At 38.4% G+C, this 24,368-nt stretch overlaps 1 protein-coding gene across 1 annotated transcript in view; it reads right to left on the reverse strand.

Moving 5' to 3' along the window:
• Positions 1–24,368, reverse strand: part of TTC29 (tetratricopeptide repeat domain 29) — a gene marked incomplete at its 5' end in the record, with an annotated part of 142,491 nt that overhangs the window by 82,933 nt on the left and 35,190 nt on the right. The window contains one exon of the mRNA XM_065688281.1: positions 18,872–19,057. Coding sequence (XP_065544353.1) covers positions 18,872–19,057 — 186 coding nt within the window. The remainder of the gene's footprint in view (positions 1–18,871; positions 19,058–24,368) is intronic.

Here is a 24,368-nt window from a genome sequence, read left to right on the forward strand (position 1 = left end):
CCAGATGAAAACTCTTGTCCATTCTAAAGAGGCTTCCAATTTGAATTTGTGTTTCTGCCTATCCAGCCCAGTTAACCTTTTAGGGCAAGCCCAACCCAGAGGTCAACAGAATGCCAGCTATCCAAGCTGCTAAATGCAGATTTAAGATATTAATCAAAGAAGCTGGTGTTGGCTTGGTGACAAATGACAGAAAATTGAGTTGAAATAGTGTTAATAGCTAGATCTAGTATTGTATCTGCTTGAATCCTCAAAAACACATACAGACTTGTCCTTGGAATTCTCCCCAAAGTTTATTAATCAACTGATTTTCCCTTTCAAAGGGTATTCCTAAGTGATCTATTTTCACTATGTGTGACTATTCTTTAGAATAGTAGAGTTTGATTCATGTGTAACTCAAATACTTCTAGTAAGAATGGGAAGCAGCAAATGAATGGTATCACATGGACAAAAACTTTGAAGCTGAACACAGTATCCGAGTTTCTCCTAACATTCTCTAATATAATCTCTTAATGGGACATATCATTTAGGTAAATAATACATGCAACTTTCAGAAGTATTGTTTAGATTGTTAGAACTATTGGGTATGGTAATTCTTACCCATGCTTCCTCACTTGCAGTATCCCCTTGAGAAAGTTTCTGTCAGACTAGAAATTGAACTCATATATTCCATGCACCCCATAGTTCTCAAGAGTTGACCTAACCATAACAGCTGTGACCTGACATCCTTTTTGCCAGATCTCAGTGAAACCTTTTTAGAAACAATCCATCTACATCAAGCTTCAAAACACAAAAGCATCTTTTTGGTAGTATTCAATTGTAACTAAATTGCATTTGGCTTCACTGAACTACCAAGAAAGATTATGAGGTAAAAAGTAATACAATCTGCTCACATAAATACTAAAAAGAAGAAGCTGAGCAAAAAAATCAAATACCTGCTATTTTCCTAAATGAGGGAGAGATGTAATTCGTGACATGAAACCCCTTATGTGGTTGGGAATTTGCTTACTGAAGACTTTTGAAGTTATACCAGCTATTTGGAGACCTCTCAAATTCATGGAAGGTAAAACATATTAGAGTTTGGATTTAATTCTACCGTCAAAATAGTCTGAAATCCTTTGTTCTCACTGGCAAATGACAAATTACTTCTTTAATCCATAATGTTTATGTGAACCTCAAATGTTGTGGAGAGAAAGAAAAAGAAACATTGTCAGAAGGGTGGCAAGTTCATTCACTGTCATGAGTCGATTCAGTTGGAATAACAGAACATTCTGAGAGTAAGATTATTTTTATCTTACTTGAGAAGTGACAAGGTAGACTTTTAAATGACTTTTTATCAATGGAAAAGAAAAAAACAAAAGCAAATCACAGGAAAAATAGTGAGTAGGAAAAGTTTGTAGAAATGCATCTTTTATACCTCTAGGAATTCAAAGAGGAAAATACAGAAGGTGTTTCTCAGAAATCTATATTTGAAATTTTTTTTTGCAAAGTGCTACAGAAAGCAGTATAGCTATTTTCAGTTGGCAACATTAACAGCAATTGTGTATTTCTTTTCCCACTGGCACACAGAAATTAACTCAGCATATAGTAAATTGAATTTGAGAATCTCTGATATCTTTTCCATGTTTATAAAAGGAATTTAAAAACCCCCAACAAACCACAAAACACAATGTACCTCTTACATCTATACATATATACTATATATATACAACATATATACTATCACTACTAAAATGTTGTCACTTTATATATCTTATATATCTATATCACAACAAAAGAAGCCCTATCAGCAATAGTTCAGTCTTAAATAGGGGAAGTAAACATTGTCACAACATAATTTTGGGAGTAAAGAATCAGCTTTAAACAATTATATGAATTTAAGACATTACTCTGCCACTAACAGTATCAGATTTTAGAAATTACTCTTATTTTCATACCAACTACATATGTATGCACAAATATTTGTGCTACAGTTTTCACTGAGTTTCTTAGAAGTAAAAAAAAATAAATCTATTCATTCAAGCAAAAGAACTTGGTGCAATTTTGTAAATACTGAAGAGAAACATATCTAAAACTTCCCTTTATAATTCCCCTTCCTAAAACCCACTCCAAAAGTATACATTTGTTATATCAAAATAAATATCAGACCTAAAGGGGATACATGGAGACTACTATTTTGCTTTTTTTTTTTTTTAAGTAGAAAGATTGACTAGATATTAACACAAATGGGTTTAAATGTGAAGCTGCCATAAAAGCAGGCACATAAATGTAATTCTCCCAGCCGCTATTTTGATGCACATTTTTGATTCCATGAATATTTTATGAAATGGACCAAACTAAAGCCATATAACATTCCTGCATTACTGATGCTTGCGCCCGTAAGCTACAAACATTAGAGGCATGATTGAGTGCATTAAAATGAACTCATTCAGCAGTGCATTGATTACTCGAAGGAGAAAAAAAAAAAAAAAAGGAAGTTACTCCCACTTAAGAAAACAGCACACAAATTTGAAGTTTTCAATACTAAAATTAAAGATAACAAATTTTAATAATGCGGTATTTAATAATTAAAGGCAGTGCAAAACTATCTCAAATTCTCTATATACAGTCCTGATATTAATTAGATGCGATGTTAATTAGGTCCACAGATTGCTTCTGGTAGTGTACAGGTAATTTAAAATGTCACAATCTGCAAAATGCAGTGACTGACCTGGTCTAGCTCCATGCCTCAGCAATACTGAGAGCACCTAATGATTTCCTTTTCTATCAGCTCGCACATTCACCACTGAAAATAATGCCACAGAAACAATCACACAAAAAAGTGACAGGTCTGCTAGGTACATTTCTTCAGCACCAGCCGTATAAGCAGAAAGCACATTTAATTCTAAAATGTAAACAGTTGTTGAGGACTTTAGAAAATACTTAAATTTAGCTTAAAACAACAACCTAGAGGAACAATAAATCTTTATGTATATTGTAGTATATTTCAACCTAAAACTGGGAGATCCTTTTAATCAGTTATTTCACTGTGCAACATGGACATAAAATCTGCTTGAAGCAACAGTTAACAGTAGTAAAAAAGAAAAATGTTATTACTATTTTAAAATACATGGCTTACATTTTAGTTTAACTGCTTGAACCACTTGTATTATTTTTAGTTTCATATGATCAGTTATGATAATTTGGTAGCACTATTCATGCTGAAATAGTTAAGGATCTGTCACAGTTTACAATGTGAACCACTGTCTACAGAAATTGCAATTTTATAAATTACAACAAGATGCGTTGGGAGGTGTTAAAAAAAGTTCACAAGAATCATAAAACAAGGCCCTCATTCAGTAAATAGTAGAACCACCTTGGACTCTTGAGATAAAATGAATTGTACAGAGGTCAGTAGGACTGACCTCATATAAAAGAACCTGACTTTGTGTCATCTGCAAAAGCAAGACAAAAACTGTGGAAGAGATTTAAGATTAAATTTTGTGGTTCCTTAGCTCTAGAAAATTCCTCTAAATCACAACAAATCAGACAACAATCAAGATGAATATTTTTAAGATAAAGAGTTATTTGCATTCACTATACAGGACCTGATAACTTTTTTCAGAAAGATTCCACAGGGAGTTTTAGCAAAATGACATAGACTGTTCATAAGAATATTGTAATGAACACACTGCCTCATCCCAGGGTATTCTGACAATTTCCTCGGTTTGACAATACACCAGTAGATCTGTCCCTAGAGTGCAAGCTGCTCAAGGTCAACTGAAAGCATGCTTGGGAAGTAGAAGGCTTGAGGACATAAAGGAGAGGAGAGAGATAAAAGGAAAGTTGAGCATCACACAACTCGAGATATGGCATTTGTAGACTGATTCCCTGATGTATGTGTGTGTGTGTGTATACATATATATATAGTCTTGTCTTCTGAGGCCCTAATTTACTTACCTTAAAGCTAAACACACTTATAAAAGCCTAGAGGACATGGCATATTGTAGCACCCACTGTAGGACTGTTTACAGTGTGATGTATCATGTCATAAACACATTATGATATTAAAAATGCTTTAAAAAGTTGTTGCTTAAAAGATTCTTTAAGAAGCACCTCACAAACTGGGATAACACTAGTTTCTCTGGTTGCCTGCCTGTCCTTCCCCTGATGCTGCCAACACTACTGAACTGCAAAGACGGAATAGTTTCCCAAAGGCAGCTGAAACAACAGCTGCTTTGGGGATAGTTTACTGTGGACTAGCAATAATAAAAATCCTGTAATTAACTGAAGAGCACATCACCAGAAAATACATGAAAAATATTCTTTTTCTTAGAAGAAATCATGAAGAGGAAGTACAGGTGGAACAGGCTCTATTGTAGAGGAGACTGGAACAAAATCCTCCTCTTGCCTTTCTTCCAGTCACTGCACTGCACTCTCAAAATTCTGGGTTAGCTCCAGGCCTTAAGTTGCTTCTAGCTTTATGCAAAACCTGTCAGATTTTCTCTAAGAGACATAGAGCTGTTCTCTAGATCGATTTCAACTACTCAGAGCAACTTCACAAAGAAAATCCAGTGTCAATTACATGATTTCCCCTGAAACTATGTGCACACAGACATCACACATACTTTACAGAGAGTGGTACAAAATATAACATATGGGCATACATGAAAGACAGTAATAAATCAAAGAACAATTTCATACTAAGTGTAACCTTAACTTGGAAAGTTAAAAACGTAGTTGTGATTACAGTCTTGCTATCTGAACTACATTATATCACCAATGTTTCCCTTTTCTTTAGGCTTGGCAGTGAAAAAAAAGAAAATAAAATTTCAGGCATTTTCACAGAGGGTTAGGATGGAATCTAGAATCTTTGGAGGCTTTGCAACACTTTTTGCACAAATTGGTTTAGCATTTTGCCCACATGCAACCTAGAATAAAAATAAAAGCTTACACTTCCAAGATCAGTGTCCAACTTCAGGAAAAAACTGACAACTGAAGAGCTCCCATACAAAAATTACACTAACTTGTCTGTATTCATATTCAGATGAACTAACACATTTGTTTACGATCAAAATTCCTTTATCTTTTTAGGCTAACATATTTTATGAAAGCAGCATTTGTTAGGTGGCCTTTTTTTCAATTTGTTTGATTTTTTGTTGATATAAACAAACACTTTTGATGTATGTCAATTTTAATCTAGAGAACATTGCAGACAACGTTGGACACTAGTTGAATAACAACATACCCATCTTAAAAAGAACAGAATTCTCTCTTCATGATAACATCCAAACCTTCTTCTTTCATGTTTGTAAAGCTTCAGAGTGCTTTCTGTATGCAAAGGCTATCTAAGACACAAAACCTATTCAGGATTCTCACAATGTAAGGCTCCAGTCTCTGAATAAGAGCAGGCCCACACTCAGTGGGATGCTCAAACTTCAGGTTTCACAGATATTTCAGTATTTATAGGCAGATATCCAAATGCAGGGAGGAGAAGGAGGTGAAAATGCAATGATAAATAGTGAAGAATGTCACATGCTTTGCAGTTAAGTTTTTCACAGCTTAAGGGTTTATTTTTTAGCTCAATAGAACTAAATGAAAACAAGTTATATTACAATTTCCTCTCAAAGAGTAATATGATCATTATCTTCTAAATACAGAAAGTGACACTGAAGCAGATGAGTTTCAATAGATTGCTTTCTTTTTTTTGTTTTTGCTAACTCATGTCAAATGCTTGCCTGAGCTTAAATTTTTTTGTAGCAGTTACATTTTATTCAGATTCGACCCCATTCCCATTACCTTTCACAGCTTCATCCTAACCCTAACCCTAATGCTCCAGCACTGGAGCTATTCTGTTGTGCAGATAATCTACTTCAGAAGGATGCTTTGAGTAGCAGGTTGGACTAATGACCTGCTGAGGTCAGTTCTAACTTGATTTATTCTATGATCTCCTGAAGAGTAAGATATTTTTATTAATAGCTTCATAGTGTTTGTTTTACCTATGACTTGTACAGATTACTGATAATGGCTGACGACATGCAACCCCATCAGCTTTCAGTCCCACTGAGAAGGGACCTCCAGAAACAGTACCTCCCTTATCAATTACTAAGAGGAAACATTGCCTCCAGGAAAGTTTACAATGACAACTGCTAGTTCAGGTGCAGTAGTCCAAGACCTTGCAAAGCTTTGAAGCAAAAAAATCTGTTAGTGAGCAGGCAGCTTTGAATAAAGCTTAATCTCAATACCAGTCATTAAGCAGTAAATAATTAAAACACCCTGGAAAAGACAGGTAAAATACAAGCAGCAATGTCAGTAATAGACATGAAAGAGAACAGAGGGAAAAAGAATTTAAAAAAGCAAAGAAATAATTCATTTGAAGTTTTAATAAAGTTTCATTTGCAGTCTTGTTTAAAGATATATCAGACTTTGGGGATGTAACCTAATTAGTTTTATTCTAAGTTCTAGTCAAAGGCCTTGGACTTTGAATCTTTAACACAGATCAAACATAGTATGATTTACTCACAGCTATCAATACTTTAAAAAGATCTCTTCATTAAATGTCGTAGTCTTATGAACATGCACATGAAGCAAACAGCAATATTTGCTAGCAAAAACATTAAGAATATGATTCTTACATAAGGATATGTATAAACAACTCACCTGATGTCACACTTATATCCAAGTGTACATAAAATGTTTTCTAAAAAAATTTCTGATACGCTATCTTTAATCATTCAATGCAAACAACAGCAATACTTTTTCAGCAATTTTATGATGTATTTGAAAATGAACTTTACAATCACCAGATACCTAAGAACAGTAATTAATTTATGATGGGGTTTTTGTGCGTATGTCAATATTTTTAAGGAAAACATAAATTACAAAGTTTAGAAGTAGCACTTTTGCACTGCTGTGAATATTCCAAGGATCTTCTCATTACAGAGGAACAATACAGAGCTGTTCCCAGGTGTTTTACCAGGACTGAAATATTCTCCATTTGAAGAATAAGGCTAACAAAGTAGTGGTGATGGTGAAAGGGTTAAGGAGACTTTTGGCAAACCTGCTCATATTTTTCTAGTGCAGAGAAAATTATTAGTTCCCTATGCTTAATTGTAAGTCTTGATTCATATCAACTGACTGAAAAGCATGAAGAAAGCTTTTCATTTTCACTGTAATTATTTTCAGAAGTGAAAATAAGAGCTCTACAGAATTGTCTATGAATTCTTTTACTCAAAATATCTCCATAGCCTACAAAAACTTTTAAAAAAGTAATTATATGAAGAAAAATCTTATGACCTCAACAGGCCCTTCTTGCTTTCTTGTTGCATGTTCAGAAGCTTCTTTCAGACTTTAAGCATATACTAATTTGAACTGAAAACTTACCTAATTTCTATAACATCGATTCAATACAATACCTGCTAGTTCAATACCAGTAACAAGCATGTGATAAGATGTCATTTATAGAGAAACTACATTCTGCACTTGCATGAGGCTGGCCTCAATTATTTAATAAACCTTTTAAATCTGTCCTTCCCAGGAATCCCTCTGGATTTATGGCTGCATAAGTCTGCCACTGGCTGAGAAAAGCATCTGATCTGAAGACTTTCTCTCCTACAAATCTGCTGTTCATACTTTTTAAATTATAGAACCATAGAATCATAGAATACTTAGGGTGGAAAGGACTTTAAGATCATCTAGTTCCAACCCCCCTGCCATAGGCAGGGACACCTCACACTAAACTATGCCACCCAAGGTTTCGTCCAACCTGGCCTTGAACACTGCCAGGGATGGAACATTCACAACCTCCCTGGGCAACCCATTCCAGTGCCTCACCACCCTAACAGGAAAGAATTTCCTCCTTATATCCAATTTAAACTTCCCCTGTTTAAGTTTTAACCCATTACCCCTTGTCCTGTCGCTACAGTCTCCAGTGAAGAGTCCCTCCCCAGCATCCCTATAGCCCCCTTCAGATACTGGAAGGCTGCTATGGGGTCTCCATGCAGCCTTCTCTTCTCCAGGCTGAACAGCCCCAACTTTCTCAGCCTCTCTTCATACGGGAGGTGCTCCAGTCCCTTGATCATTCTCATGGCCCTCTTCTAGACTTGTTCCAACAGCTCCAGGTCCTTTTTATGTTGAGGACACCAGAACTGCACACAATACTCCAGGTGAGGTCTCATGAGAGCAGAGGAGAGGGGCAGGGTCACCTCTTTAGACCTGCTGGTCACGCTCCTCTTGATGCAGCCCAGGATACGGTTGGCTTTCTGGGCTGGGAGCGCACACTGAAGCCGGCTCATGTTCATTTTCTCATCAACCACCACCCCCAAGTCCTTCCCTGCAGGGCTGCTCTGAACCTCTTCTTTGCCAACCTGTAGCTGTGCCTGGGATTGCTCCGACCCAGGTGTAGGACCTTGCACTTGGCATGGCAACTTCATAAGGTTGTCATCAGCCCACCTCACAAGCATGTCAAGGTCCCTCTGGATGGCATCCCTTCCCTCCAGCGTATCAACCGAACCACACAGCTTGGTGTCATCGGCAAACTTGCTGAGGGCGCGTTCAATCCCACTGTCCATGTCAGCAATGAAGATGTTGAACAAGACTGGTCCCAACACTGATCCCTGAGGGACAACACCTGATTTCATCACGTCCCATGGACTTGTGTATGCTCAGGTTCTTAAGATGGTCTCAAACCAGATCCTCTCCTACAGTGGGCTTATGGTCACCATTCTCAAGGTCCCTGCGTCTGCCTTCCAAGACTTAGGTGGTGTGGTCAGAGCCTTTGCCAGTGAAGACTGAGGGAAATAAGTCATTAAGGACCTCAGCCTTCTCCAAATCCAGGGTAGCCAGTTCTCCTGACATCTTCTGGAGGGGGCCTACATAGTCCCTACTCTGTCTTTTATTCGCTACGTACCTATAGAATCACTTCCTGTTCTTTATGCTCAACAATAGTTTTTTTTCCAGTTAACTTAAGCATTTAATTCTTAAGCAACCAGAAAACAACCCCTAATTGTGAAATAGTGTAAGCAAAGAATAACAAAGAAAGTTATCTTCACTTGATATGATGAAAATCAATGACTAGAAGTGTCTTAAATGGTCAAACTGTGTATGCAGAATTCCATGTGCCATTAAGGGAAGGTTTCTTGAAGTTCCCTGATGTGGAGACTCTTTTTAAGAATATGACTGCACGTGAACTTACAGACCAAATTTAGCAACAGGTATATGTAACCAAAGACATAGGATTATGAGACAATGTAAGTTTTCACGTCTGAACTATTCATGATAAATCAGTGGTATTTGGTTACTACCAAATAAGGTCTGTTACATGAAGAAAAAGTAAAAGAATCAAATGAAACACTGTTTTGTTTCTTTTGTTTGTTCTCTCCAAGCATTGAGCAGTACAAAAAGACATTTTTATGTCAGTCTCCAAAGGAAACAAACCTATGTGCCCATACCGTCCTCCAATCAGATTTGCAGTGAACTTCAAATTTGCTAAGAAGTTACAAGACGTCTGTAGGACAATAAATTCCCACAATTTTTTAGAAAATTAATAGCTTAAGAATAGACATCTATCCAAATTCCAAACAGACAAGCAGGTAGGACTGTGCTGTACATATTATAGAGGACAGCATGCTGCTTGGCAGCAACTAAGCACTGAGCAGTGTGTTCACATTTAGTTTTCAATTTATTACTGAACCTTACCAAGTACAAGTGTTACAGAAGCATACAGGAAATAGTATTGTATAAACACAGAACAGAATGGTGGCTCCTGATTCAAAAGATAGGTAGTCTCTACATCTCTAGAACAGCTACTCTCCTTAAAACCACTGTCATATTTTGACAACCATTCAGGCTTCCTATAAGAAAAATTACATAGGCATTTGTATCTTTAAATCCCTTTTGTCTTTTTGGTCCACATTATGAAAAATCCAATCATAAAAAAATGACAAAGGAAGCTACAAGGCTAATCTTTTACCAAAAAATCACAGACTTACCTGAGTATCATTTTAAACCAAAGTTTCTTACAAAAATGAATCTCACTTTTCACAAATGTCCCCCCACAGTTTTGTTTTATTTACCAGCTGTATCCAATTTTGTGGATTGTAAAACAGCACTTTTCATTTCTACATTATACAGCACAATGAGGATTTACTATTTAAGTGGGCTTAGCAGACTTGCAACACAGGTAACAATATAAAGTTCTAGTAACATGAAAAGTGCATGTGTGCCATCCATCCCACAGGTGAATTTTATTCTGGCTATACTTCATAATCTCCTACAAGCAAAGGACACTACAGGTTTATGCAATTAAAATGTCATAAAATGTTCACATACAAAAACATAAGAAATTTCATAAGCAATTTTAACTTTTGCCTTTTTAGACCTTTTTAGTACTTCATTTTGCAATATTAACATCTTTTTTTAAAAAAATCTGAATATAAATGATTTCTGCCTGAAGCCAAACCAATTGGGGAAATTCTGCTTAAATGTGCATATTTCCTCTGCATATATACTCAGGAATGTATGCTGAGTTTATCTCATTTATGCACTACAGTTTTTAATTGAAAAACACTTGCCATAAATACAAAAGCAACACTTTCTTATCAATGGATTAAATAGGACATGCTAAGAACAAGAAAATGATCAAGTTAGTTTTTTTATGTTCCAAAACAAAAAGATGATGTTATGAACTGTCTGTAAATTGTTGTTTACCAAACATATTTAGAAATTTGTACTTAATCTTCAGAAGCTTGCATCAAAAGCCTATTAAACTGAACAGGATTTTTTCCACCAAGCTCTATAATGCTTTGATTAAAAACTTTAATTTCAGCAGCATGGTTACATGATAGGCACAATCCTACTTGTTGGTCTTCATCCAGATTATCAAAGTTTGTAGGAACACTGTTTCCCACCCCGAAATTAATTAAATTTATTTATAAGTTCCTTGTGTTCAGTAGCCTTTCAACCAGAAAAGTCTGTATCAAATTCTAATATATAAAATAGATTGTATTTTATCCATGATTACAGATAGAACAATTAGACCTTTTTCATAAATTAGGTGCAATTTATTAATATTTTTGGGGTAGGTGCAGAGAGATCAGAAATTATCAACTCTGGCATAACACTGCTCTGACTGAAAAGCAACAGGAGCTTAACATTGCTGGCAATCAAGGCAGAACTGGATTAAGACTGAACACTTAGAAACCTTCATTAATTTGGAGAATATGGCAGATTTTTTGAAGTGTCTAATCTTATTTTAGAAAGGAATGAGGAGACCCTGATCAGGAATTTTTTAAGAATTGCGGCTGAAAACCACACAAAGACACACAAAATTTGATTCACAGATTAGCTGCATGTTGTAGGAATCATCAATGAGATATCTAACATTGTCACTTGCTTTGCATTCTCTGTGTTACTAATTCTGTCTGCCTGTAGTCTTTCTGGTCTGCAAGCATTTCCTTTTGTTGATCCTTATATGCTAGCAGAGTATAAATCTGATGACTAATTCGAAGTCACAGCTGCATTGAGAGAACAGCATAATGTTCACACATGTGACAGCTCTTATACCTGGGGTTATGCAGTTTCTGGCATGGCACTGATTTACATTTGGAATTAATTGTGAAAGTTTTATTCACTGGACTCTACTGTGATATTTTCATGCTTTCTCAAAACTAGTTAAATGTATCCAGAAATGTTTCCAAGCAACCAGCAGGTATGAAAAGGTGTGTCTATCCTAGTAAACTCAGCCTTCAAAAGAGTGTGACTACTTGCAAACTATTAGAAAAAGTCCCTGCAACACTCCTAATTACCAAACTGCACCCATGAATAATTGCAGGCCAGGAAGGTCCAAGTTAGTACAAGCTAAAAGCATTTGCAGGACTAGTAACACTATTTTAGCACTAGGCTATGCTCCAGCAATCATAGACATTCCTGAGCATGGCTTTACTTATGCAGGAAAGCAGCCATGGTGGTCTGTGGATGTCTACCTTTGTTGCTAACCTCTGAAGTATAAGTGTTGAGATCCTTGCATTATTTGAGAGTGGGAGGGTAGATATTTATAGTAAGTTTGTAGTACTGAAGTTTTCATTACTTCCAGAGTTATTGTGACTTTTCCTTCTCCGCTGTCCCACAGACAATGTACCACTAACCTACCCTTCATAAGGGCGTGCCTTAAGGAAAAACACCATCAGATATATTAATTAGTCATCTTTAAGATTCTCTCACAAATGCAGAATTGTTTGATATTAAGATTGAAATTTTGGTATCATCTGCAGTACTTGCTAGAAAGCACTGGTTATTTTGAAAGTGTATGCACACATGTATGCATACATCTGCGTATATATATGTATGTATATATTCATGCACATACATACATATTTATGTACACACATATTTATACAAACACATCTATTATTTGTAGTGGCCTTAACAGTTGCTATTAGAATAAGTACACTTTCAGATATCTGTTTTTATTTTTTTATTATGTTTTTGAATAACATAGAAATATACTATATTTAATTTTATTATAACCTATTTGAAGCAAATACAAGTACAAATTCCTTGTTTCACCTGGACTTGTTTTATTACTGATGTAAGTTATCTGAATCTTTTTGATGTATATTTAAGGCCTACATAATTTCATGGCCAGTAGATGTTAACCATTTAATACAGAAAATAAATCGCTCAAATATTGTAATGATGAGCACTGGTAGAGTAAGAACCTATGCACACTACCACTAGCCATTATGTTTATCAATACACTCAGACTGTTACTTCTGCAAGATACAGCAGCGTAAACCTGAAGTTCACAACTAACTTTAGCAGAATTTACACTATTATAATAAAAAAAACTATCACAGGCTATGATAACCGTATTCTCTAGTATGCAGAAAAATGCGCACATTTGTAATGACTGGTATTACTTCTAAAAACACATTCAAAGCACAAGAATGAACATATTTTTTAAAATGAATTTCTCTTAACTGAGATTCTGTAACAAAGGCAGTGCTTACTTGAGTGAAAAGTAATGCTGGATTTAATGGCAGGGGGTGAGGAAAGGGAGATGACACTGCTTTTTTTTCAAGTGTAAAGGGCGGCCTTGGATGCAGCAATCACGAGATGGTTGAATTTGAGATCCCCAGGGCAGTGGAGAAGAGCATGTAGCAAGCTCACTGCCCTGGACTTTAAGAGATCAGACTTTGGCCTCTTCAGGAGCCTGCTTAGTAAGGTTCCATGGGATATAGCCCTGGAGGGCAGGGGGGCCCAAGACTGTTGGTTGATACTCAAGGATCACCTACTACAAGCTCATGAGTGCTGCATCCCAACTAGAAAGAAGTGCGGCAGAAGGGCCAGGAGACCTCCTTGGATGGATAAGGAGCTGCTGAGGAAACTTCAAAGGAAAAAAGAGGCTTATAAAAAATGGAAGCAAGGACAGGCAGCCTGGGTAGAGTACAGGGATGTTGCCCGGGAAGCTAGGGACCAGGTTAGGAAGGCTAAGGCCCAGTTAGAATTAAACCTAGCCAGGGATGTTAAGGATAACAGGAAGGGATTCTACAGGTACGTAGCAAACAAAAAACAGACTAGGGACAACATAGGCCCCCTGAGGAAGCTTTCAGGAGAGCTGGCTACCCTGGATTTGGAGAAGGCTGAGGTTCTGAATGACTTCTTCGCCTCAGTCTTCACTGGCAAAGGCTCTGACTGCACCACCCAGTTCTTAGAAGGTAGACGCAGGGACTGTGAGAATGAAGACCTTGGGCCCAGTGTAGGAGAGGATCTGGTTTGAGACCATCTTAAAAATCTGAACGCACACAAGTCCATGGGACCTGATGAAATCCATCTGCAGGTCCTGAAGGAGCTGGCAAATGAAGTTGCTAAGCGACTGCCCATAATACTTGAAAAATCATGGCAGTCAGGTGAAGTTCCCGACGACTGGAAAAAGGGAAATATAACCCCCATTTTCAAGAAGGGGAAAATGGAAGACACAGGGAATTACAGACCAGTCAGTCTCACCTCTGTGCCTGGTAAAATCTTGGAGCAGATTCTCCTAGACAGCATGCTAAGGCACATGAAAAACAACAAGGTGCTTGGTGACAGCCAGCATGGCTTCACTAAGGGGAAATCCTGCCTGACCCATTTGGTGGCCTTCTATGATGGGGCTACAGAATTGATGGACAAGGGTAAAGCAGTTGATGTCATCTACCTGGACTTGTGCAAAGCGTTCGACACTGTCCCACATGACATAAAAAAAATTGGAGAGATATCAATTTGATGGATGGACCACTCGGTGGATAAAGAACTGGCTGGATGGCTGCACACAAAGAGTTGTGGTCAATGGCTCGATGTCCGGCTGGAGACCGGTAACGAGTGGTGTCCCTCAGGGATCAGTGTTGGAACCGGCCTTGTTTAACATCTTCATTGCTGACATGGACAGTGGGATTGAGTGCACCCTCAGCAAGTTTGCCGATGACACCAAGCTGTGTGGTCCAGCTGATATGCTGGAGGGAAGGAATGCCATCCAGAGGGACCTTGACACGCTTGTGAGGTGGGCTGATGCCTACCGTATGAAGTTTAACCATGCCAGGTTCAAGGTCCTGCACCTGGGTCGGAGTAATCCCAGGCACAGCTACAGGTTGGGCAGAGAAGAGATTCAGAGCAGCCCTGCGGAGAAGGACTCGGGGGTGCTGGTCGATGAGAAAATGAACATGAGCCAGCAGTGTGCGCTCTAACTGTTCTATGATTCTATGATTTAAAAAACAGAGTTTTTTTTTAAACAAGTTAGAATCTCATTTCGTAAAGAAATATCACTAAAATAATTTTTGCTTCAAGCCAAATGTTCCATTTGTGCTTGTAGAAGGCTACCCAATTATTCGTCTTTTCTTTCCCTTCTGTACTGACAGCCATAATCACCTGCATCCAAATACCACGACTGAAGTCTACACTGCTGACACCTCAAATATTTATCTTTGAAGGTTAATGAACATGAGATTATATCCAGCCTTTAGGACAGGGACTAGGCTGAAAGTCAAAGAACTTTAAATTTGATTACACAAATATTACCCAGCATATTTATTGATTTGCTTCCAAGGCAAACAACAACCTTTACAAGTACATGTTTAACTTTATATTCACAAGCAATCAGTCCTAAGCATATATAGACAGCTTCCATTTACAAGTAATAAAAAATACACTGTTGGGTGAGAGAACTGAAAAAAAATGGTACGAGATATTTAGAGTTAAAAAGATGCACATATGAACAAAAGACTAACTTTGTGTTCCTGCAAATTTTCCTGTCTTCCTGGCTGCACTATTAATCAATGAAGTTAATATGATTTAAATCAGATGAAAGTACCATGTAAATGTTAGGCATCTTTCACATACGTACAGGGATATACTTGTGTTTATACAGAGCCGTATAATGGCTGGGTTTGGAAGGGACCTTAAAGATCTAGTTCCAGCCTCTAGTTCCAAACTGCCTGCTATGGGCAGGGACACTATCCATTAGACCAGGTTTCTCGAGGAATATAGGCACAAATACATATTCATATATGTATATATTAATGCACACATACCTGCTTATACATGTGTATCTATTCCTGTATGTATATGTATATACACACCCATAGGAAGTGAGCATCTGACTCATTCAGTTCACAAGATAATTAGATTACATAATTATAAATAACTGAACATAAAGACCAATTTACAAACTATATCCATCTGCCCTAATATTAAAATTAGCATGTTTAGAATTTTACTTATAACACCATAAATACTTACTCAATTTTATACAATGCCAACTCAACATCTGCTCCTACACCTTTTCTTCAAACAGAACTTGTGATTTTATTTTTCGCCCACTGAAAATAAAGAGTGCATGGAATACATCTGCTGTCTTTTACTCAGTAGTCCCTCAAAACAAATCCTACGTTTACCCTCTCAGCTTCGTCCTTTTTTTTTTTTTCCTTTCTTTCCCTCTGGCAAGAAACATTTGCAAAGGATGGATCCTACTATACCATGGAGCTTTACCCTGGGCAGTGAAAAAGCACTTTGCTTTATCTCTTCCTACCAATGTTAATAATAAGCTTATCTTTTGGAAGTTTCTAATATTTTACAGCAGGAAAATGAAATTCACCCTTCTCTGAGCATCTCAAAGTGTATTTCATAACTGCTTATTGGTTTTTGTAATGGGCTTAAATATATTTAAGTATTCAGCAACTTTTGCTTAACACATCATATAATTAGGAAATGCTGATTTTTTTTTTTTTGGCAGCGGTTAGATAACAGTAGTGAGACACGCTTAGTATAAGCCTTTGAAGCTCCAAGAAGATAGGGATGTTTGCTTTTATGCACATTCTCATAATTTTACTTTTTAGTAACTGAAGGACCAAGTGAAAAAGCTACAAAAAAACCCCTAACCAAGCCATCAACCTCAATAATTTTATCCTACTGAGCATCAGACAGATAAGGTAATTGAGCATTTTTCACTCAAAATGAAGATAACTTAGTTGTGACTGACTGGGCTTTAAGCAGGCACTATCTTATCTACTGGAAAACTGGATTTAGCTTAACTTAAATTCCTAAAACAATACTGGAATAAATACATACTCAAACAGACTATTCCCAAGCATGTAAAGAAAGCATGAAAATATTATAGCCAACTCTAATACATCAAGAGCTTATGCCATCAAACCAATCTTCTATTTAAGTTAGTAAATTCTTTCTCACTTTGACTATAACTTTCTTGTAAATATAACTTCTATATAGTAATAATAATTTCTATAATATAACTTCCTTGTAAAGCATGAGGGAAGTGTAATTAACCTGCAATTATTGTTAGGTGAGTGCAAACTAGTTAGGAAATCCCATATAGATGTTGGTTATAAGTAGTTCTACTTATGCGGAACTACAGTGTGGAAAAGGTATTTGATGAGTTTCCACAGATGCCTGTTCTAGGTCCAGTTTATTACCTAGCATTTTCATTAAGGATCTGAATTACAAGATATAAGACGCTTTTAAAATGTTCATATAATACCAAAGTAGGAAAAAAAGAAAGCATGCTGAAGGACAATTCAGAATTCAAAGCAATATTGACAATTTCTAGAAACTACCTACGAAACACAGGATGCTACTCAATGCAAAAAGAAAGCAACATATTTCATTTTGGCAGAAATAACTGCTGATCTCAGAATGGAGAAAGCATAGCTGGTTAATGGTTCTTCAGAAAAGAATTTAGAGATTACTGAAGGTCATGAACTGAATATGAGTATGCAATTTAAGCTGAAACGAAGAATGTGAATGTCATAATTGAAAGCACAAATAAAACCACTTGTAAGAAAAACAAGTGTTTTTTTATCATTGATAGGAACCCAAATTTTAAAACTAAATTTAGCTCTGGGTGTTGCAGTCAAGACAGATTCAGCAACAGTTCAGAGGAAAACAGTGTGAATGACCAGCAGCCTAGAAAATATGAGGGCATACTGAAAAAAAGTGTGATGTTTCAACTACAAAAGAAGATGAGAAAAATAACCCAGGACAATCACCTCTTAAGGGGGTGGGGAGGAGGGAGGGAAGGGGGCGTGAAGGAGGGGAGGAGGAAGGGGGGACGTGTTTTACGTCCAGGTTTCTGTTAGGAAATTAGGCCATCTTTCAAGACACACCCATTCTGTCAGATATTTACAGGAATTGCACCATTTAAAAAAAAAAAATATTTCAATTTCTGTGAATCTTTTTTCTGTCTAAGAAAAGCCATTCTATTCGAGAAACCAGCCACAGACTGAGCTCAGAGTTGGAATAGTTTAAACCCACAAACTTAAAAATAAAACTGTGATAACTATACAAACCACATATATTTTAAGCAATGGTTAGGCCTCCACTACACTTTGAAATTAAAACTGAAAGAGAGATTTTATTCAGTTGCTTGAGGGTCGCTCATTGCTTGTCTTCCCACAACATGAAAGGATTTAATACAAATATAGGAAAACACTTTTTTTTTATACCCAGACTACTATACACACACAAAGCCTTCAGCCGTGAAAGATAATGTATATGTTTTTAAACATAGAAACAAGATTCATCTTGATATAAGAAAGTAATATTTACAGAGAGAGCAATAATTCACTGGAACAGCCTCCCCAGGGATGTAGTAGGGTCCCCATTACTGGAGCTTTTCAAGATGCGATTTGACAAGGTGCCTAAACAACCTCATCTTGGCAATCTTTCCCATGAAAGTTTGGGCCAGAGATCTCTTCCAGCCTGGGCTCTTCTATGATTCTAATTACTTCTGTTAATACCTTTTCTAATTTCAGAGTCTCACAGTTTGAGGATACAGATTAATGAATGGAGAAAAGGAGCTTGTGGTAAGATACAAATCTGAAGCAAACACCAATGTGGCAGTTGTATACCAACAAACAGGGTGCCTTTTTCAGTCAAACTACCAGAAGGTAGTTTTTAAAAAGGACACAAAAAATAGAGGCAATTTTATCCAAGTGTAAATTGGAGGCAGGATTAAACTGAACTACTCGTTTATACCTCTCAAATCAAACTCAGTTTGTGTAACCACAGATGCCATTCTATTCAAACACCGATGGCCTGAGGCAGCATTATGAGTCTCGTCAAAGACAAGCAAAATGAAGCAAGGTCAAACCCAAAGAAACTTTGCACTGAACAAATGCATCCTTTAAACTTGTGTTTTGTTTTTCATCTGATGGAGTACTCTCAACAGTAGAAGGAATGTCAGAGGAAACAGATCTGTGAATAATTACAGATTTTTCTGTCTTCCTATTTGCAGCTCCAAAAATTAAAATTGTAACAGTTTTAAAACTTCTTTCAAATTATGGTTGCAAATCAAAGATGGCTGTCTAAAATACTGGTAAAATGTAGCTTTATGACCTCAGTGACTTACCTTGTTCCTCTTTGATGAGTCCCATATTTGCATATGCTTGTGCCTCTCTTTTCCTGATATCAGTTGTTATTAGTTTAGCAGTGTTAAAGCATCCCTCATGAAAATAATTACTTAACCACTTGTCCTCAGGGTCATTGAAATAGTAGGCCAAGTTAAGCTGGTTATCATACACCTCCTCATAGTGTCCTTCAAAGAAAAAAAATACAATCAAAATGTTAGATTATTATCAGCTTTCAGAAATTTTACAAATTACAGCAATAATCATATAATGAAAATGAGGAGCTATTTATATTTCCACCACTCAAATACCAAGTTCTCCTACATGTCCACTCAAAGAAATATAAGGGGAAAATTATAACCTTTCAGATTAGACAGAACTGAGAACTTCACAAAACCACAATAAATTGCTCTTATTTCTCTAGGTAAAACCAAAATTCAGTTCAATAAAACATGTAGAACCTAGATAAGACAAAAGAAAGAAGATACACTGAGCAAAAAAAGTACACAGTCATTTCCAGAGGACTGTTTGTCTGAGCCCCTTAAACCTGAAAAAGGCACTAAGAGCTTTCAAAACAGGTTTAAGGGAGTGACTATGGTGATGGAGATAAAGAGACAAACAGATCACTCTGCAATCAAAAAAAAAATAAAAAAATTCATACAATTTAAAATGTTTAAAGAAAGTCTTTCTTCTAAGTCTTACTGCTTTCATTTATATTCCCATTTTTATCATCCTCAGAAATTAAGGACAAAGAAATTTTACATCTTGCCATGAAAAAGACAGGTCACTAGGTATTGCTCTCAGAGCAAGTGTGGAAAGTAGGGGAGACTCCTCTATGATCTGAAGAAAAAAACTGATCCTGCTGTTTATCATCTCAGACAGCTCAATGAACACATGCTAATGCTAAAATTTGTACAACAAATGCAAGTCACAAATCTAAGTAACATTACAAACTTATCAACAAATATATCATTTACAATTTAAAATTTCAGAATGAGAGCCTCCATGGAATTAGTTATCTCTCTCAGAAAAGCACCTTAAAAAAAAAAAAAATCCACAAAAAAAATCATCTTTGAATTATTCCAAAACTATATTAATTTGGAATAGAGATCTAAAACTTATGTGACAACTCTTACAATATCTTATACCTAAGGAGGATTTGAAGTATATGTTCCCTACATGATACTGAAGAATCTATAAGATAAAGTACAGCATTGCCATCGGTTCAGCAGTAGCAGTCAGTTTTCTCCTTCTTAGTAGCTAGTGCAGTGCTGTACTTTCGGCCTGGGAACAATGCTGATAACACCAATGTTTTTAGTTGTTTCTCAGTAATGTTTACTCTCACCAGGGACTTTCTGAGTCTCATGCTCTGCCAGGGAGGAGGGGAAGCCAGGAGGAAGCAGAGACAGGACACCTGACCCAAACGAGGTATTCCATACCACAGCACGTCATGCCCAGTACATAAACTGGGGGCAGTCACCCAGAAGGGCTAGATCACTGCTCGGGCTGGGCTGGGTATCAGTTGGCGGGTGGTGAGCGGTTGTATTCTCTTCCCGTGTTATTTCCCTTATAATTATTATTATTGGTGGTAGCAGTAGTGGTTTGTGTTATAGCCTAGTTACTGGACTGTTCTTATCTCAACCTGTGGGAGTTACATTCTTTCGATTCTCCTCCCCATCCTTCTGGGAGGAGGGAGAGGAAGAGGGGGGAGTGGGTGAAGCGGCTGCATGGTTCTGAATTACTGACTGGGCTTAAACCATGACAGTTCTTTTGGCGCCCAACGTGGGGCAGGAAGGGTTGAGATAACGACAGATCTGACCAGAGTGTGTCTAATCGTATTTGTGATAAGCATTCATTGTTTTGGATTAATAGTCACTTGTCACAGTGCTGATTTATTGGCTCTCAAAGTTGTTGCTCTTGATCTCGGAGTTTTAGCATGTCATACCTTACTTACCGCCAGTATTTGCTGTGTTAGTGTTCATTGGCTGGGGTACCTGGGCTAAGGTTCTTGTTTCATTGTACTTTATTGTAATGACTTGTAATACAATAGCCTCATGTATGGTAATGACTTGTAATACAATAGCCTCATTGATCATGAAACTGATCTGGCTTGCATTCCCAGTGTGGTCATCACCTCTGTACTTTGGGAGGTATATAATAGAAGTATTTAGCAATTACACATCTTTTTTTTCCTCCTTGGGTGGTCAACCTGTGAAGGAGACATTCCCTTACATCCCCAGCTCCCCCACCAAACTATTTACAGCATCATTTGAGAATTCTGAAGGTTTTGAATGGCCTTTGAGTACCTTTGAGACCTGCCTTCTGATAGTGATGGGGATCACCATGTTGGCACACAGAGTGTGTTTTATCCACAGCCATTTCATACGATCTCAAAAGTTAAGCAGAGTCAGGTTTGGATCTTGTCTAGGGTTAGATGGCGATATAGGAGGATCAAGAGATTTTCCCTGAGGCTGGAGAGTCATGAGTGGCAGGGTGTGTGGGATAGTATGAGCCAGTATCTGGGCCAGTGGGCCCCTCCAGTGCTTTGAAATGTCACCACTGAACAAAATCCAGAAAAATTGGTAGAATACTTAAATGAGGTGGGTTGTCATCCTGGTCATACCAGAGAGGGACAAATCATGGCAACGTGCTGGGGCTTTGCCTATGCTCACAGAGCCCTGTTCAGCACTATCCAGTACCTTCAAAGGGACAAAGATATCTCTGGATCTGATCGCAAAGCAACAGACAATGCAGCTACTCCAAGTACAGCAACTACACCAACCCCAGAGATAAGCACAGCAGCTACTCAAACCCTGACAGCAACAGTCAGTGCAGCTGCTGGTGCTACTCAACCCCCAAGCACAGTGACTGCATCAACCCCGACAGCAGATACTGCAGCCACTCCAACCCCAGTGTTAATCACTGCAGCTAAACCGGAGGACCAGCTTGTGCCAGTATCAGTTGCTCCTGTATGCAAGGGGAAAACCAAACAAGAGGCACAAAAAGCAACCCGTACAGTGAGGGAAGATGAAGAACCAATGCATGGGCCTACTACATGAGCCAGCATCTGAACAAGAGTTATCATTATGTGAATCAGAGGAAGAGGAAGAAGAAGAGGTGACTTCTCAACCCCGGACCTCAACTGAGCTATGGAATATGTGAAAATATTTCATCCGTCATCCAGGGTAGCAAGTCATCACCTGGTTGCTCTGATGCTGGGACAGGGGGGGCAATGGTCATGAACTAGAAGGTAGGGAAGCCAAGCAGCTGGGACCACTTGCTAGTGAAGGGGGAACTGACAAAGCAATTGCCAAAGAGAAACAGTCCCTCAGCCTTTGGAGGTGGCTCTTGGCAGCTGTGAAAGAAAGGTTTCCATACAAGGATGATGTTATGAGTCGTTTGGCCAACTGGACCACGATAGAGAAAGGAATCCAGTCTCTGAGGGTATCAGCCATTTTAGAGATGATATAGCGTAGGCCGGATGCTGGGAATGCATCCATAGATCCAGCTGAAGTTGAATGTACACGACCTGTGTGGCAGAAATTTACACAAAGTGCACCACCATCATATGCTCACTCATTGGCATCAATAACCTGGCATGACATAGTACCACCAACAGTGGATGAAGTGATTCATCAACTCTGAGAGTTCGAAGACAATCTCAACCCTTCCATCATTTTCGCTGAGGAAAAACTGTCCCAGGAGTTCCAACAATTGAGAGATGATCTATCCGATCTATCCAGCTCCTCACGTGTATCAACACACGTCTCAGCTATTAACAAAAGGTGTCCTACTGCTTGAAAGAGAAGATATAGGAGGTACACGCCATGGGTCACCCTATGGTTTTACCTGTGGGATCACTGAGAATACATGAGAAAGTGGGATGGAAAACCAACCTCAGCTCTGTAGGAACGGGTGTGTGAATCGAAGAGGAGAACAAAGGTCAAGGATGATCATCCCATGAAAACTGCAGCTTCAGTCCCCAGATGGAGTGGAAGAGCTGATTTTACTCCAGCTCCTGTGATAAAGACTAATCCTTGTCTACAATACTTAAGTGATCAATATTGTGGTCACTATTAGAGAGGCCCTGCCTCCAGCCAGGTGGAGGTAAGGCAGAATCGGATTTACTGGACTCTGTGGATCAGATGGCCTGACACATCAGTCCCACAGAAGTATAAGGCTCTAGTAGATACCGGTGCACAGTGTACCCTGATGCCATCAAACCATCAAGGGGTGGAACTCATTTATATTTCTGGAGTGATAGGAGGATACCAAGAGTTGACTGTACTGGAGGCTAAAATCAGCCTGACTGGGAGGAAGTGGCAAAAGCACCCCATTGTGACTAGTCCAAAGGCTCCATGCATCCTCAGCATAGACTACCTCAGGAGGGAATACTTCAAAGACCCAAAAGGGTACCGATGGGCTTTTAGTGTTGCTGCTTCGGAGACAGAGGAAATTAAACAGCTGTCCACCTTGCCTCTCAGAGGATCCTTCTGTTGTGGGGTTGCTGAAAGTTGAAGAACAACAAGTGCCAGTCGCGACCACAACAGTGCACCAGCGGCAATATCGCACCAACCGAGACTCCCTGATTCCTATCCATCAGCTGATTCGTAGACTGGAGAGTCAGAGAGTGATCAGCAGGACCTGCTCACCCTTTAATAGCCCCATATGGCCAGTGTGAAAATCTAATGGAGAGTGGAGACTAACAGTAGACTATCGTGGCCTGAATGAAGTCACACCGCCATTGAGTGCTGCTGTACCGGACATGCTAGAACTTCAGTATGAATTAGAGTCAAAGGCAGCCAAGTGGTATGCCACGACTGATATTGCCAATGCATTTTTCTCAATTCCTTTGGCAGCAGAGTGCAGGCCACAGTTTGCTTTTACTTGGAGGGGTGTCCAGTTCACTTGGAACCCACTGCCCCAGGGGTGGAAACACAGCCCTACCATTTGCCATGGATTGATCCAGACTGCACTGGAACAGGGGCAAGCTCCAGAACACCTGCAATACATTCATGACATTACCATGTGGGGTGATACAGTGGAAGAAGTCTTTGAGAAAGGGAGGGAAATAATCCAAATCCTGCTGAAAGCCGGTTTTGCCATAAAACAGAGTAAGGTCAAGGGACCTGCACAGGAGATTCAATTTTTGGGAATAAAATGACAAGACGGACACCGCCAGATCCCCACAGATGTGATCAACAAGATAACAGCAATGTCTCCACCAATTAATAAGAAAGAAACACAAGCTTTCTTGGGTGTTGTGGGGTTCTGGAGAATTCACACCCCAAACTACAGTTTGACTGTAAGCCCTCTATCATGTGACCCGGAAGAAGAACGATTTTAATGGGGCCCTAAGCAACAGCAAGGCGTTGAACAAATTAAACGCGAGATAGTTCATGCAGTAGCCCTTGGACCAGTCCAGACCGGGTCAGATGTAAAAAATGTACTGTACACTGCAGCTGGGGAAAATGGTCCTACCTGGAGCCTCTGGCAGAA

Source organism: Lathamus discolor, chromosome 1 (genome assembly GCF_037157495.1).
Source record: "Lathamus discolor isolate bLatDis1 chromosome 1, bLatDis1.hap1, whole genome shotgun sequence".
Classification (NCBI taxonomy): domain Eukaryota; kingdom Metazoa; phylum Chordata; class Aves; order Psittaciformes; family Psittacidae; genus Lathamus; species Lathamus discolor.